At 42.1% G+C, this 13,520-nt stretch overlaps 1 protein-coding gene across 1 annotated transcript; it reads left to right on the top strand.

Annotated features, from left to right (window-relative positions):
- Positions 1-3,475: 3,475 nt before the first annotated feature.
- Positions 3,476-11,682, top strand: LOC148064639 (uncharacterized). The gene is made up of 2 exons (XM_087809045.1): positions 3,476-3,734; positions 9,834-11,682. The coding sequence occupies exon 2, from the start codon at positions 9,845-9,847 to the stop codon at positions 11,474-11,476; it is 1,632 nt and encodes a 543-aa protein (XP_087665171.1). The 5' UTR covers positions 3,476-3,734; positions 9,834-9,844; the 3' UTR covers positions 11,477-11,682.
- The last annotated feature ends 1,838 nt before the right edge of the window (positions 11,683-13,520 follow it).

Raw genomic sequence — 13,520 nt, 5'->3', positions numbered from 1 at the left:
AGCAATTGTTATTTCAGATCATGCTCCGGTCACTATGACAGTAAATTGTGTAGATATGAATAACAGCCGCACTCCATGATGTTTATCAACCGTCTTTTGTCAAATGACGACTTTGTTAAATCTATATCAAAACAAATTTCTTTCTTAGTGTCAACAAGACCCCGGCAGTGTCAGCTTCACTGCTATGGGAAACTCTCAAGGCCTATATTAGAGGTGAAATAATGTCATACACTAACTACGAGAGAAGATTAAAAAACACTAAAATTAAAGAATTAATGAAACGCATCAGTCAGCTGGACTTGATCTACGCATCCTCCCCGTCACCTGACCTCTATAAGGAGCGCCTTTCCCTAAAAACTGAGTTTGAACTATTATCCACAGACCAAGCGACTGAGATGTTATTAAAATCTAAATTCAACTATTACGATCATGGTGATAAGGCCAGTAAATTATTAGCATATCAGTTATGACAGATTTCAGCCTCACGACAAATAACTCAAATTAAAACACCTTCTGGAATAGCAACTGATCATGAAAAGATAAACGATGAGTTCAGAGACTTCTACAAAAATCTGTTCAAGTCAGAGAATAAGGCAGATATTTCAGATTTTGAAAGTTTTTTCAGATCACTTGATATTCCTTTTGTACCCCCAGAACTAGTTAAAAACATGGACTCAAGCATCACTTTCTATTTTTTAAAGAAGAGCTTTCCACTGCAGCCAGTTCCATGCAATGTAGAAAATGCCCAGGACCGGATGGTTACTCATTAGAATTTTATAAGAAATTTTTACACAAATTAGCTCCAACCTTGGTCGACATGTTTAACGAATCATACGAGTCACTTAAACTACCCCAAACTCTTACACAGGCCTCTATTTCCCTCATTCTGAGAAAGAACAAAGACCCTCTGTCATGTGCTTCTTACCATCAGCCTCTTGAATGTTGACTTTAAACTATTATCCAAACTTCTAGCTTTACGTCTTGAATCGTCACTCCTGGTCATTATTTCTCCTGATCAAACAGGCTTCATTAAAAATAGACAATCTTTTTTTAACTTGAGAAGGTTAGTCAACATAATCTATACCTCATCCAGTCACAGAACTGCTGAAGATGTTATATCTCTTGACGCAGAAAAAGCCTTTGACCGGGTAAAGTGGCCATACCTTTTTTACACTCTTGACACATTTGGATACAGCAAGAGATTTATTAACTGGATTAGATTGTTGTACTCCTCACCTCAAGCCTCTGTACGTACAAACAACAATAATTCAGAACACTTTTCACTCTTCAGATCCACCAGACAAGGATGCCCTTTAAGTCCACTGCTGTTTGCTATTGCAGTCGAACCTCTGGCTGTAGCGCTCCGTTCTAATCCTAAAATCACTGGCATAACAAGAAATGACGTGGAGCACAAAGTCTCACTTTATGCAGATGATCTCTTATTATACATTTCTAACTTATGCACGACAGTACCGGAAACACTCAGGGTCCTTGAAACATTCAGCTTTATATCAGGCTATAAGATAAATGTAAATAAAAGTGAATTATTTCCAGTTAACACCTTAGCAACTCAATATCAGTTACATAGTTTACCCTTTAAAGTAGCACATGAAAGTTTTGTTTATCTAGGAATTACAATTACACGCAAATATCAAGGACTGTTCAAGGCAAACTTTCAGCCCTGCTTGGAATGGATGCAAAAGGATTTTGAGCGCTGGTCACTACTACTTCTTAATCTTGCTGCAAGAGTGAATTCTGTTAAAATTAACATTTTACCCAAATTCTCATATCTCTTTCAATCCATACCAGTATTCCTCCCACAGGTTTTTTTTTCGAAAAATAGACATCAATTTTGGAATTTATTTGGAATAAAAAGAACCCAAGGATACGTAAAGAACTGTTGCAAAGGTCAAAGTCACATGGAGGATTGGCTTTACCCAATCTATTATAGTATTGTTGAGTACTGGATCAACTTTGAGGGGTCTCACAATCCCCCGTCTTGGATGCTATGGAAGCTGCATCTTCCAAACCAGTTTCACTGTCTGCCCTCATTCTCCTGTTAACTGTCCCACTTATGCTCCTATTAAGAATATTATAATCAAAAACACCTTAAAGATTTGGACTCAGTTTAAACGTCATTTCAATCTCCAGTCAATCCCCATCACTGCTCCCATCATTAGAAACCACATATTCGCCCCCTCATTAGTAGACGATGCATTCTTGACCTGGTCCAGATGTGGGATCAACACGTTTAAAGATCTATTCAAGGACAACACATTTGCGAGCTTTGAAGAATTATCAGAATCACACTCTCTTCCTAAACAACACTTCTTCAGATATTTACAAATCCGTACTTTTGTCCAAAAAACATTTGATCAATTTCCAAATTTGCCTGAAAAAACTCCGTTGGATATATTTCTTTCACAAACTCCAGTGATGAAAAGCTTAATAACACAGAACTATAATAGAATCCAAAATCTCACTTCAACATCTCTGGATGGGATCAAGGCTCTCTGGGAGGAGGAGATCAGGGAGATCATTTCTGTGGACCAATGGGACGGAGTTCTGAAGCGTGTTCATACCTCAAGTATTTGTGCCAGACATGGACTGATCCAATGCAAGATTGTTCACCGCACACACTGGACTAAACTGAAACTCTCTAAAATATACGACCACGTTGATGCAGTTTGTGAGAAGTGTCATAATGGAACGGCTAACCATCTACACATGTTCTGGTCATGTCCCTCTCTGGCCATCTTTTGGGAAAACATCTTTAGGACATTGTCAGAGGTCACTGAGACCAATATAGAACCTAACACTTTAACTGCTTTATTTGGTATTTCTGATCTACCTCTAAACAAACTCCAAAAAGATGTAGTAGCCTTTGCAACATTACTGGCCCGACGCCTCATCTTGTTGAGATGAAACCACCAGCACCTCCATCACACACATCGTGGCTGAAAGAAGTTCTCAGCAACTTAAAATTGGAAAAAATACGCCACACTTTAAGAGGGTCCAGCACCAAATTTAAAAGGATGTGGACCTTTTCTGGTTTATGCAAGGATAATACACTTGACTGTCACTTCATGAACATCTTCCCTTTTATTTCTTATTTATTTTAAATGCTTGTTTAGATTGATAATGTTGTTATCTATGTGGGGTGGGGTGTGTGTATGTGCGGACCAGGCATGTTTTGTTTTGTTTTGTTTGTGTTTTTTTTTCTTTAAATTTATTTATTTATTATTTTTATTTTTATTTTATTTTTTTTATTTACTTTTTTTTATTTCTTTTGTTGTGCTGTCTTTTATTTATTTATTTTGTCTTAGTTCTTCTTACCTTTTCTGTCAATTATACAAGAATGTATCTTTTCATTTTTATGAATATACTGTATATGTTTGAGTGCGTGTGGATATATATGTATACTTTTATTTGTACAGCGGCAAAAAATGTTATTTCCCTTCTTTCTTCTTTCATATTTTTCTTTTCTTTTATTATTATCTATTTTCTATGTATCATTCCATTTAAACTGTTGAGCTGTACTTATTGTTTTATGTAAAAAATCAATAAACAAATATCTTAAAAAAAATTAAAAAAAAGTTTGCTCTGACGTCACCGGGCTTGGACCAGATGTTGAGATCAAAGACCGAACCTGCGGCTCCACGACGTCTGGATCCACTGGACGTTAAAGCAGCTGCGGTTCTGCGGACGAAGTGACGTCACGAGGATCGAACCTGGTGAGAAACGCATTGATTGACGTCTTTGCTGCGGCTAACGTGCTAATGCTAACACGCTAAGACTCGTGCGTCACGTCGCATGTTCTCCACGGATGACGTAGAAAAGACATAAATGATGAAATAAACTCGAGACGAAACATTTGTCAAATCGATCTTTATCTACGAGTCTCAGAGTTGACGTCATGCTGGTTAGCATTAGCAAGTGGCTACTTCCGTTTGTTGCGTCTCACCGGAAGTTAGAAAACAAACACTTAGAATAAAACTTTTACTTAACGACAGTTTCACCTGTTTTTAAGAACTTATGTGAATAAAATATTAACATTTTTAATGTTTTTCTAAAAAAACATGTCTATCATTCAAATATAACTAAAGTGTGTGTCAAAGTGTGTATGTGCGTGTGTTTTAAAGCGTGTATTTGCGTGTGTGTCAAAGTGTGAATGTGTTAAAATGGTATGTACGTGTGTAAAAGTGTGTATGTGCGTGTGTTTTAAAGCGTGTGTGTGTTAAAGCGTGTATGTGCGTGTGTTTTAAAGCGTGTGTGTGTTAAAGCGTGTATGTGCGTGTGTTTTAAAGCGTGTGTGTGTTAAAGCGTGTATGTGCGTGTGTTTTAAAGCGTGTATTTGCGTGTGTGTGTTAAAGTGTGAATGTGTTAAAATGGTATGTACGTGTGTAAAAGTGTGTATGTGCGTGTGTGTCAAAGTGTGAATGTGTTAAAATGGTATGTACGTGTGTAAAAGTGTGTATGTGCGTGTGTTTTAAAGCGTGTGTGTGTTAAAGCGTGTATGTGCGTGTGTTTTAAAGCGTGTGTGTGTTAAAGCGTGTATGTGCGTGTGTTTTAAAGCGTGTGTGTGTTAAAGCGTGTATGTGCGTGTGTTTTAAAGTGTGTGTGTGTTAAAGCGTGTATGTGCGTGTGTTTTAAAGCGTGTATTTGCGTGTGTGTGTCAAAGTGTGAATGTGTTAAAATGGTATGTACGTGTGTAAAAGTGTGTATGTGCGTGTGTGTCAAAGTGTGAATGTGTTAAAATGGTATGTACGTGTGTAAAAGTGTGTATGTGCGTGTGTGTCAAAGTGTGAATGTGTTAAAATGGTATGTACGTGTGTAAAAGTGTGTATGTGCGTGTGTTTTAAAGCGTGTGTGTGTTAAAGCGTGTATGTGCGTGTGTTTTAAAGCGTGTGTGTGTTAAAGCGTGTATGTGCATGTGTTTTAAAGCGTGTATTTGCGTGTGTGTGTCAAAGTGTGAATGTGTTAAAATGGTATGTACGTGTGTAAAAGTGTGTATTTGCGTGTGTGTGTCAAAGTGTGAATGTGTTAAAATGGTATGTTCGTGTGTAAAAGTGTGTATTTGCGTGTGTGTGTCAAAGTGTGAATGTGTTAAAATGGTATGTACGTGTGTCAAAGTGTGTATGTGCGTGTGTATGTGGGTGTGTTTTAAAGCGTGTGTGTGTTAAAGCGTGTATGTGCGTTTGTGTCAAAGTGTGTATGTGCGTGTGTGTCAAAGTGTGAATGTGTTAAAATGGTATGTACGTGTGTAAAAGTGTGTATGTGCGTGTGTGTCAAAGTGTGAATGTGTTAAAATGGTATGTACGTGTGTAAAAGTGTGTATGTGCGTGTGTGTCAAAGTGTGAATGTGTTAAAATGGTATGTACGTGTGTCAAAGTGTGTATTTGCGTGTGTGTCAAAGTGTGAATGTGTTAAAATGGTATGTACGTGTGTCAAAGTGTGTATGTGCGTGTGTGTCAAAGTGTGAATGTGTTAAAATGGTATGTACGTGTGTCAAAGTGTGTATGTGCGTGTGTATGTGGGTGTGTTTTAAAGCGTGTGTGTGTTAAAGCGTGTATGTACGTGTGTAAAAGTGTGTATGTGCGTGTGTGTCAAAGTGTGAATGTGTTAAAATGGTATGTACGTGTGTAAAAGTGTGTATGTGCGTGTGTGTCAAAGTGTGAATGTGTTAAAATGGTATGTACGTGTGTAAAAGTGTGTATGTGCGTGTGTGTCAAAGTGTGAATGTGTTAAAATTGTATGTACGTGTGTAAAAGTGTGTATGTGCGTGTGTGTCAAAGTGTGCGTGTTGTAGTGATTTTATATGCCTTATAAAAAGCTTTAATTTCAGAACATCTAAGTTCTGGTAGATTTAACTTTAAAATGGCCTCTAGGTAAGATTTCCCTGAAGAAAGGGGGCTCCACCCTTGTTTTATAGTTCAAGGGAAACTATTATATTTACGTGAATAATAATTAATTAATTGGCCTAATTAATTAACTATGAAACACTAGTTTTAATCTCATTTAACTGAAGTTTACTACTTTTGTCGTGATTATCTGTTCTTTACTGAGTCAGAGGCTCTTAAATTGACTGTTATTACACCAGAATAGAGACGCGAACAACGACGTGACGTTTTATAGATTTATTTAAAAAGGAATGAATAATGAAGGACAAAAATAAGTTTGTTATGGCAAGTTTCGGAACCGAGAATCTTACTGGACCACCCGCATATTAAACAACCCAGACACAAATCAATTAGTTCAAGATGAAGTGATCAGCTTGACCTAGACTAGATGGTGAACCGAGGTTTAGGCAGCAGCTGGAGACCAGATGAAGGTGGCAAGCGAGTGGATGTCAACGGAGATGAAGGAGAGGATGATGAGGAGGACAGTCAGGAACGAGGGGATCAAAGTTCTTTCGACGAGGGGACCAAGCGGTCCGATGAATCTCAGTGTCGGCTTCCTGGTTGTAGACGCCTCACCTGAACGCGCTGAACGCCTGGAATGTTCACTTCGGAAACTTTGCGGAGTCTGGAAGGATCTGGAAGCGGATCCTTCAGTGCGGTCCTCAGTTTGGACTTGCAGGAGCTGAAGTTAGGAGGCCGGAGATCGTCTTGAAGGCATAGTTGGTGAAGACCCAGTTCATCAGGTGATAAGCTCTGATGTTACGAGGTACACTCTGATGTTACGAGGTACACTCTGATGTTACGAGGTACACTCTGATGTTACGAGGTACACTCTGATGTTACGAGGTACGCTCTGATGTTACGAGGTACACTCTGATGTTACGAGGTACACTCTGATGTTACGAGGTACGCTCTGATGTTACGAGGTACACTCTGATGTTACGAGGTACACTCTGATGTTACGAGGTACGCTCTTTCTTTTGGAGGAAACAACACAAATTCTCTAAGTTGAACACAGTTCTTATGTTGAAACTTAGTGATCGTAAAAAGGGGCAAACCCTTATGATTGGTTGACGTTTCTTCGGCGAGAAAAGGGTCTTCCAGACTGACACCCCCTCCTCCTCCTTATCTCTCCAACTGTCTTTTCTTCTCGTCACACAAGAAAAATCATATGTACATTAAAAATGCTTTAAAACAATTTGTTCTTTCTAGATTCTTTTCCCACGGAGCGCGGACATTCAAATAACACCAAACATGACAAATTTAGAAGGAATACAAAATGAAGGTTTTGATAATGATTCATTCAATTATTATATTTCATATGTGATTTCTTTCTTCATTGTTATAACTTCAAACACCTTGCACGTAGCTCCACTCACTTACAAGTATATTTCTTTAAGCAGGTAATACACATTTCAATGAATATTATCCAAGACACACACACACACACATTTTGCCTGTGAAGACATCTGTTAGCACTTTCAATGTTGGTTCGCATCTTCACAGACTCTGCATCTGCAGGAAGCCATAAAGTTCTTATCTGATCCTTGTTGGTCAGAATCTCACATGAAGTGTTGAACTCCTTGGTCACTGAAGGTTTAGTTTGACCGTTTGTCAAACTTCTAATCCTCCTTGCTTCGGGAAGTCGGGCTAATGGACTTTATTGCGCTGAAATATCCCTCCTCTGCTGTGATTACTCACTCGAAGTTTGTGAAATGCCAATTCCACCTGGTGTGGAGAAGAATGTTGACACAGATCCTGAGGAGTGGTTGAGCTTTCACTGATGATATCCAATGAAGATAAGTTCATTACAGTGTGTAAAAATGTACAAATTATTTAATTACTTTGGTTCTCTGGAGATTAAATCTTGTTGACCATAACCACACCCACTGTGCTGTGATTGGTCAAGCTTGGAGGTTTGTCATCACGCGTCATCAATGGTCTCCACCTCCAAGGGAATCGTTGTATAAACAAAGCGTGATTACAGCTGCAGGAGTGAAGCCATTATTACGTCTTACTGGAGAGACGGCGAGATCCACCCAGTGGCAGTGACAGGTATTGAGTAACTCTGGCGTCTCCTGGCACATTTTTGGATACGCCCCCTTGGCTCACAGCCAATAGAGGTGGGGCCACATTACCTCAGAAACGTCTTTTCCTACTTCCGCCAGGAAGTCATGATGAACAAAATTAAAGTAGATGGTAAATATTTGCTTTTTTACTTCAATGTTTTTTGTCCTAATGTTACTGTACAGAGCGTTGCACAATTTCTACGTAATATCTGGCAAACCCTGAAACCTTGTCGCAATATCTGGCAAACCCTGAAACCTTGTCGCAATATCTGGCAAACCCTGAAACCTTGTCGCAATATCTGGCAAACCCTGAAACCTTGTCGCAATATCTGGCAAACCCTGAAACCTTGTCGCAATATCTGGCAAACCCTGAAACCTTGTCGCAATATCTGGTAAACCCTGAAACCTGATGGCAATATCAGGCAAACCCTGAAACCTTGTGGCAATATCTGGCAAACCCTGAAACCTTGTGGCAATATCTGGCAAACCCTGAAACCTTGTCGCAATATCTGGCAAACCCTGAAACCTTGTCGCAATATCTGGCAAACCCTGAAACCTGATGGCAATATCAGGCAAACCCTGAAACCTTGTGGCAATATCTGGCAAACCCTGAAACCTTGTGGCAATATCTGGCAAACCCTGAAACCTTGTGGCAATATCAGGCAAACCCTGAAAACTTGTCGCAATATCAGGCAAACCCTGAAACCTTGTGGCAATATCTGGCAAACCCTGAAACCTTGTGGCAATATCTGGCACACCCTGAAACCTTGTCGCAATATCTGGTAAACCCTGAAACCTTGTGGCAAAATCTGGCAAACCTTGAAACCTTGTGGCAATATCTGGCAAACCCTGAAACCTTGTGGCAATATCTGGCAAACCCTGAAACCTTGTGGCAATATCTGGCAAACCCTGAAACCTTGTGGTAAGATCTGGCAAACCCTGAAACCTCGTGGCAATATCTGGCAAACCCTGAAACCTTGTGGCAATATCTGGCAAACCCTGAAACCTTGTGGCAATATCTGGCAAACCCTGAAACCTTGTGGTAATATCTGGCAAACCCTGAAACCTTGTGGCAATATCTGGCAAACCCTGAAACCTTGTGGCAATATCTTGCAAATCCTGAATCCTGATGGCATTATCTGGCAAACCCTGAAACCTTTCGGCAACATCTGGCAAACCCTGAAGCCTTGTGGCAATATCTGGCACATCCTGAAACCTTGTGGCAATATCTGGCAAACCTTAAAACCTGGTGGCAATATCTGGCAAACCCTGAAACTTGATGACAATATCTGGCAAACCCTGAAACCTTGTAGCAATATCTGGCAAACCCTGAAACCTTGTGGCAATATCTTGCAAACCCTGACCCATTGGGAGCAAGTTAGTAAGTAAGTAAGTAAGTAAGTAGGTAATATTTGTAGAGCGCCTTTCTAGACCAGGGTCACAAAGCGCTTAAACAATCAAAACAATACCCAATAAAATATATACTTATTGTGGCAATATCTGGCAGGCCCTGGCACCTTGTGGGAATATCTGGCAGGCCCTGGCACCTTGTGGCAATATCCGGCACACCCTGGCACCTTCTCACAATATCTGGCACGCCCTGACACCTGGAGGCAATTTCTGGCAAACCCTGAAACCTTGTAGCAATATCTGGCATGCTCTGACTCTTTGTGGCAATATCTGTTATGCCCTGTCTCAATTCTTGCTGCCTTCCTCGTCCGGCCAAACGAGCATACTGAAATCTATTTTACATTATTTGTAAAAAAGAGGTCATTTTAAAGTTCACTCGTGTCATAATAAGGAGATAAACATATTTAAAACTGGAAATAATAACAATAACATTGGTCTGTGTCTGTGTTTGCAGGTGTGTTCAAGATGGCAGCAGAAGTCCGCATGGTCCTTCTTGGCATGACTGGATCTGGCAAGAGTTCGTCTGGGAACACCATCCTGCGCCAAATTAAGTTTCAGTCAGGCTGCAGCAGCGCTTCTGTCACCAGACGTTGCCAGCTGGAGAGTGCTGAACTGACTTATGAAGATGAAGATGAAACTGAAGACAGCAGTAGCCAGGGGGCGACGATGAGCTCTGTTCGGAAGGTTTCAGTGCTTGATGTGCCTGGTTTTGGGGATACCACCTTCACTGAGAACGAAGTTAGGACGGAGATCGCCAAAAGTGTGACTCTGTCAGCTCCTGGTCCACACGCCTTTGTTCTGGTGGTGCCTGTCGGCCGTTACACTGATCACCAGAACCAGGCCATCAGTGCGATGACGGAGATATTTGGAGAGGAAGCTGTCCGTCATCACACACTGGTCCTGTTCACCAGAGGTGATGAGCTGGAGGACAAGAGCATAGAAACCTTCCTCAGAGAGGCACCTGCACCCCTTAAAGATCTGGTTAACCGGTGTGGAGGGAGGTTCCATGTCTTCAATAACAAAGACAGAAGTTCTGAGCAGGTTAAGAAGCTCCTAGAGAAGGTGGATCGCATGGTGGACATGAGTCCGACAGGGTTTTACACCAACGATATGTTCGAGGCGGCTGAGACCGCGATCAGAGAGGAGGAGCAGCGGATGAAGCGTCTGGTCGAAGAGGAGAAGGATGGAGGAGCCACCAGGGCCAGAAAACGAGCGTCAGCTGTGAAGCGACAGTCGAGTGCTGATGACTCCATGGGTGGAGTTTCACAAAAGATGAAGAGGGAACAGTTGCAGAGAGGAGATGGAGGCCGTTCCAATGATGAAGAGGACAGAGTCAAGATCTTCCAGAACTACAACAGGGTTCCTCTCCAGGAACATACCCAGTTCAGGAGTGCAGCAGCGCTTTCCCCCACTGTGCTGGACAAAATCAAGATCCTGGTCTCGGCAGTAGCCACTGGACTTGTGGTCGGGGCAGTACTGGGGGCACTCACTCCTCTCGCAGCTGCTGGGGGGGCCTATCTCACAGGGACTGCTGCTGGTTGGGCTGCAGGGGCCAGCGTTGAGGCTGCTGTGGGAGCTTTGGTGGCAGCGACATCAGGGAAAACTGCTGTTCTCTTGGGGGCTGCAGGTGGTGCACTTGTGGGGGGCTTGGTGGGGTTCAATGCTGGAGCTGATACTGCCAGTCCCATTGAGGGTGCCAAAGAGGCTTTTAAACAGGCCAGTACCATTGGAGCCGCTGCAGTTGTGGTGGGTGCTGGTGTGGGTTGCGTGATGGGAGTGGGTGCAGCTCTAGGTGTCGTGGGGGGTACGGTAACTGCAGTCGGGGGAACTGGACTTGGCTATACAGCCAGTCAGTGTTCTACTGGTACAGTTCCTACACCACCCCCTGCTGGCCCAGCAGAGGCTCAAGTTTTGCAAGCAGCCCCTGCTAAAACCTTCCTCACAACAGTGGCTGAGGTCAGCAAAAGTTGCATAAAGTCTCTGCCCAGGTCTGTGTCTCTCAAGGTGCATGTGAAGAAAGAAAAGCCCACAGAAGAGAATTCAGCTGTGAACACCACCTACGAGCTCGCCTGGAACACCAACAAAGAATCAGCCTGATTGCCCCAATATATGCCCATGTTATTAAGAATAATCACTGCTGGATTCTAACAACAGTTGTCGTCTTTATAAATCACTCATAGATCAACTTCCTGGACCAGATGATCCAACATTTGTAACCACCATGTCTCTTTCCCATGATGTATTTTTTCAAATCACAAATATTTGTAAACCATGAATAATCGGCCAATAAATGATGAAATCTCCTCGGTATTGTCTGGTTGATTTGTCTTTTCAAACACTATTTGCAGCTTCAGTGGTGAACCACAAGTGCATCTGCCAGAGGGACCGTGTCGTGTTCCAAGACGAGCTGCAGACCTCACCAGCCAGGCGTCCAGGAGTCATTCTAATGAAATGTCCAAGACGCCTCTACTGACTCCTCCTAAAACGGAGAAGCAACTGCTCAACCTTTAGCCTCTTCCTAATGCCCTCGCTCTATCTAAGAGAGAGTCCAGACACCCTGAAGAGAAAAATCATTCTGCTCGCTTGTACCGGGTAATCCGCTCACCATAATAGGTGAGGGAAGAGACTGTAGAATATAGATAAAATATACAATGTATTAACCAATAAAGAATAAACTGAAGAATCCACGGAAAACACAATCAACAAGGCTAAGAAATCTAACCTGAATTTGACCCCGAGTGAATGAAGGCGTGAGAAAAAGCTGATAAAAAACAGGAACTTGTTTTGGGAAAATAGAGAACACGTCCGTCTTCAACCGCAGAACTGGTCTGAGATGACGGCTGTTGAGAGGATGTGGGTTCGAAGCATTCGTTTCAGTCTGTTTATCATCCACAGTCCTAGGCTCATGTGGAGCGCATGAATAGAACCATAATGCAACGTTTGGCAAAGACATGTGCGCAGACAGGATTGAATTGGCTACAGGCTCTTCCCGTGGTTCTGCTGGCGATAAGGCAGGCTATCAATCGTCGGACTGGGTTCACACGTTTGAGCTCATGACGGGTCGATGGATGCCTGGTCCACGGGGAACGCTCGTGAAGGATGAGGAACCTCCTAAGGGGTACAAACCCTACTGGGAGCAACTCTCATCCCTGGTTGATTCATTTTGTTTCCAGGAGACGTTGGAGATATAGCCCAGGGAACCGGCCGGTCCACACCCTGCGTCATCCGTTTACCTGAAGGTTTGTAAAGGAAGTGGACTGAGCCAAGGTGGACGGGACTGTTCACGGTGACAGCTTGTACTTCTCACAAAGTACAACTTGAAGGAAAAGTGGTACCACGTTTCACAAACTCGAGTGAATCCAAGGAAACGGGACTAACGGACATGGATCTGGGGATTTTATAATTTCTTATTGATATATCTTTTGTGTTCTCTATCTTCTTGGGAATACTTGAATTTTGTTTATATTTTCAGTTGATATGAAGAGGGAGAGAGAGAGTAAGGATCGACATGGCAGGAGGAAAACACACCCTACAGATGGCATTTTTGAGGATCATCTTCTCAATGGTGATGATATCCATCTTCCTTACGGTAACATGGCTCTGGTGGTCCCCACAGGCGCTAGCAGAACAACACACACCGACATTCACATCGGGTCCAGACGATTGGAACCAACTAGACTGATATCACCCCAAATAACACAACCCCTGGGATACGATAACTAGAGCCATGGAGTGACTTCGAGCCATGTCGACTAAACTCAAGCGTATGTCTGGACAGAGAGCCCTTTACTCTCCTGGGGCCTCAAGTACTGAGGGGTTTTACACACAAAAAACGTGCTGAGCAACCTTTCCACGTCCATATGTATCAATAGAGCGGTAAAAAGTTTGTAATTCCTAAAAGGCCTGTAGGTGGCGTACGCCCAGATCAGCTGCTCAGATGCATGTCTCACTAGTCGGGTTGAGATGTTCACATCAGTTACATTAACCATCAATATTGATCATAAATTAACACACAGTAGTTACTTATTAAACTTCTTAATATCTTCTCATTCACCAAATTGATGATCTGTATTTACTAAGACAACATCCATCATTTGATAATGAATATTTTAATCCGCTATTACGCTATTCAGAAAGAAAA

Source organism: Callionymus lyra, chromosome 15 (genome assembly GCF_982586985.1).
Source record: "Callionymus lyra chromosome 15, fCalLyr1.hap1.1, whole genome shotgun sequence".
Classification (NCBI taxonomy): domain Eukaryota; kingdom Metazoa; phylum Chordata; class Actinopteri; order Syngnathiformes; family Callionymidae; genus Callionymus; species Callionymus lyra.
The sequence above is the reverse complement of the archived record's forward strand: the minus strand, read 5'-3'. Positions and strand labels throughout refer to the sequence as shown.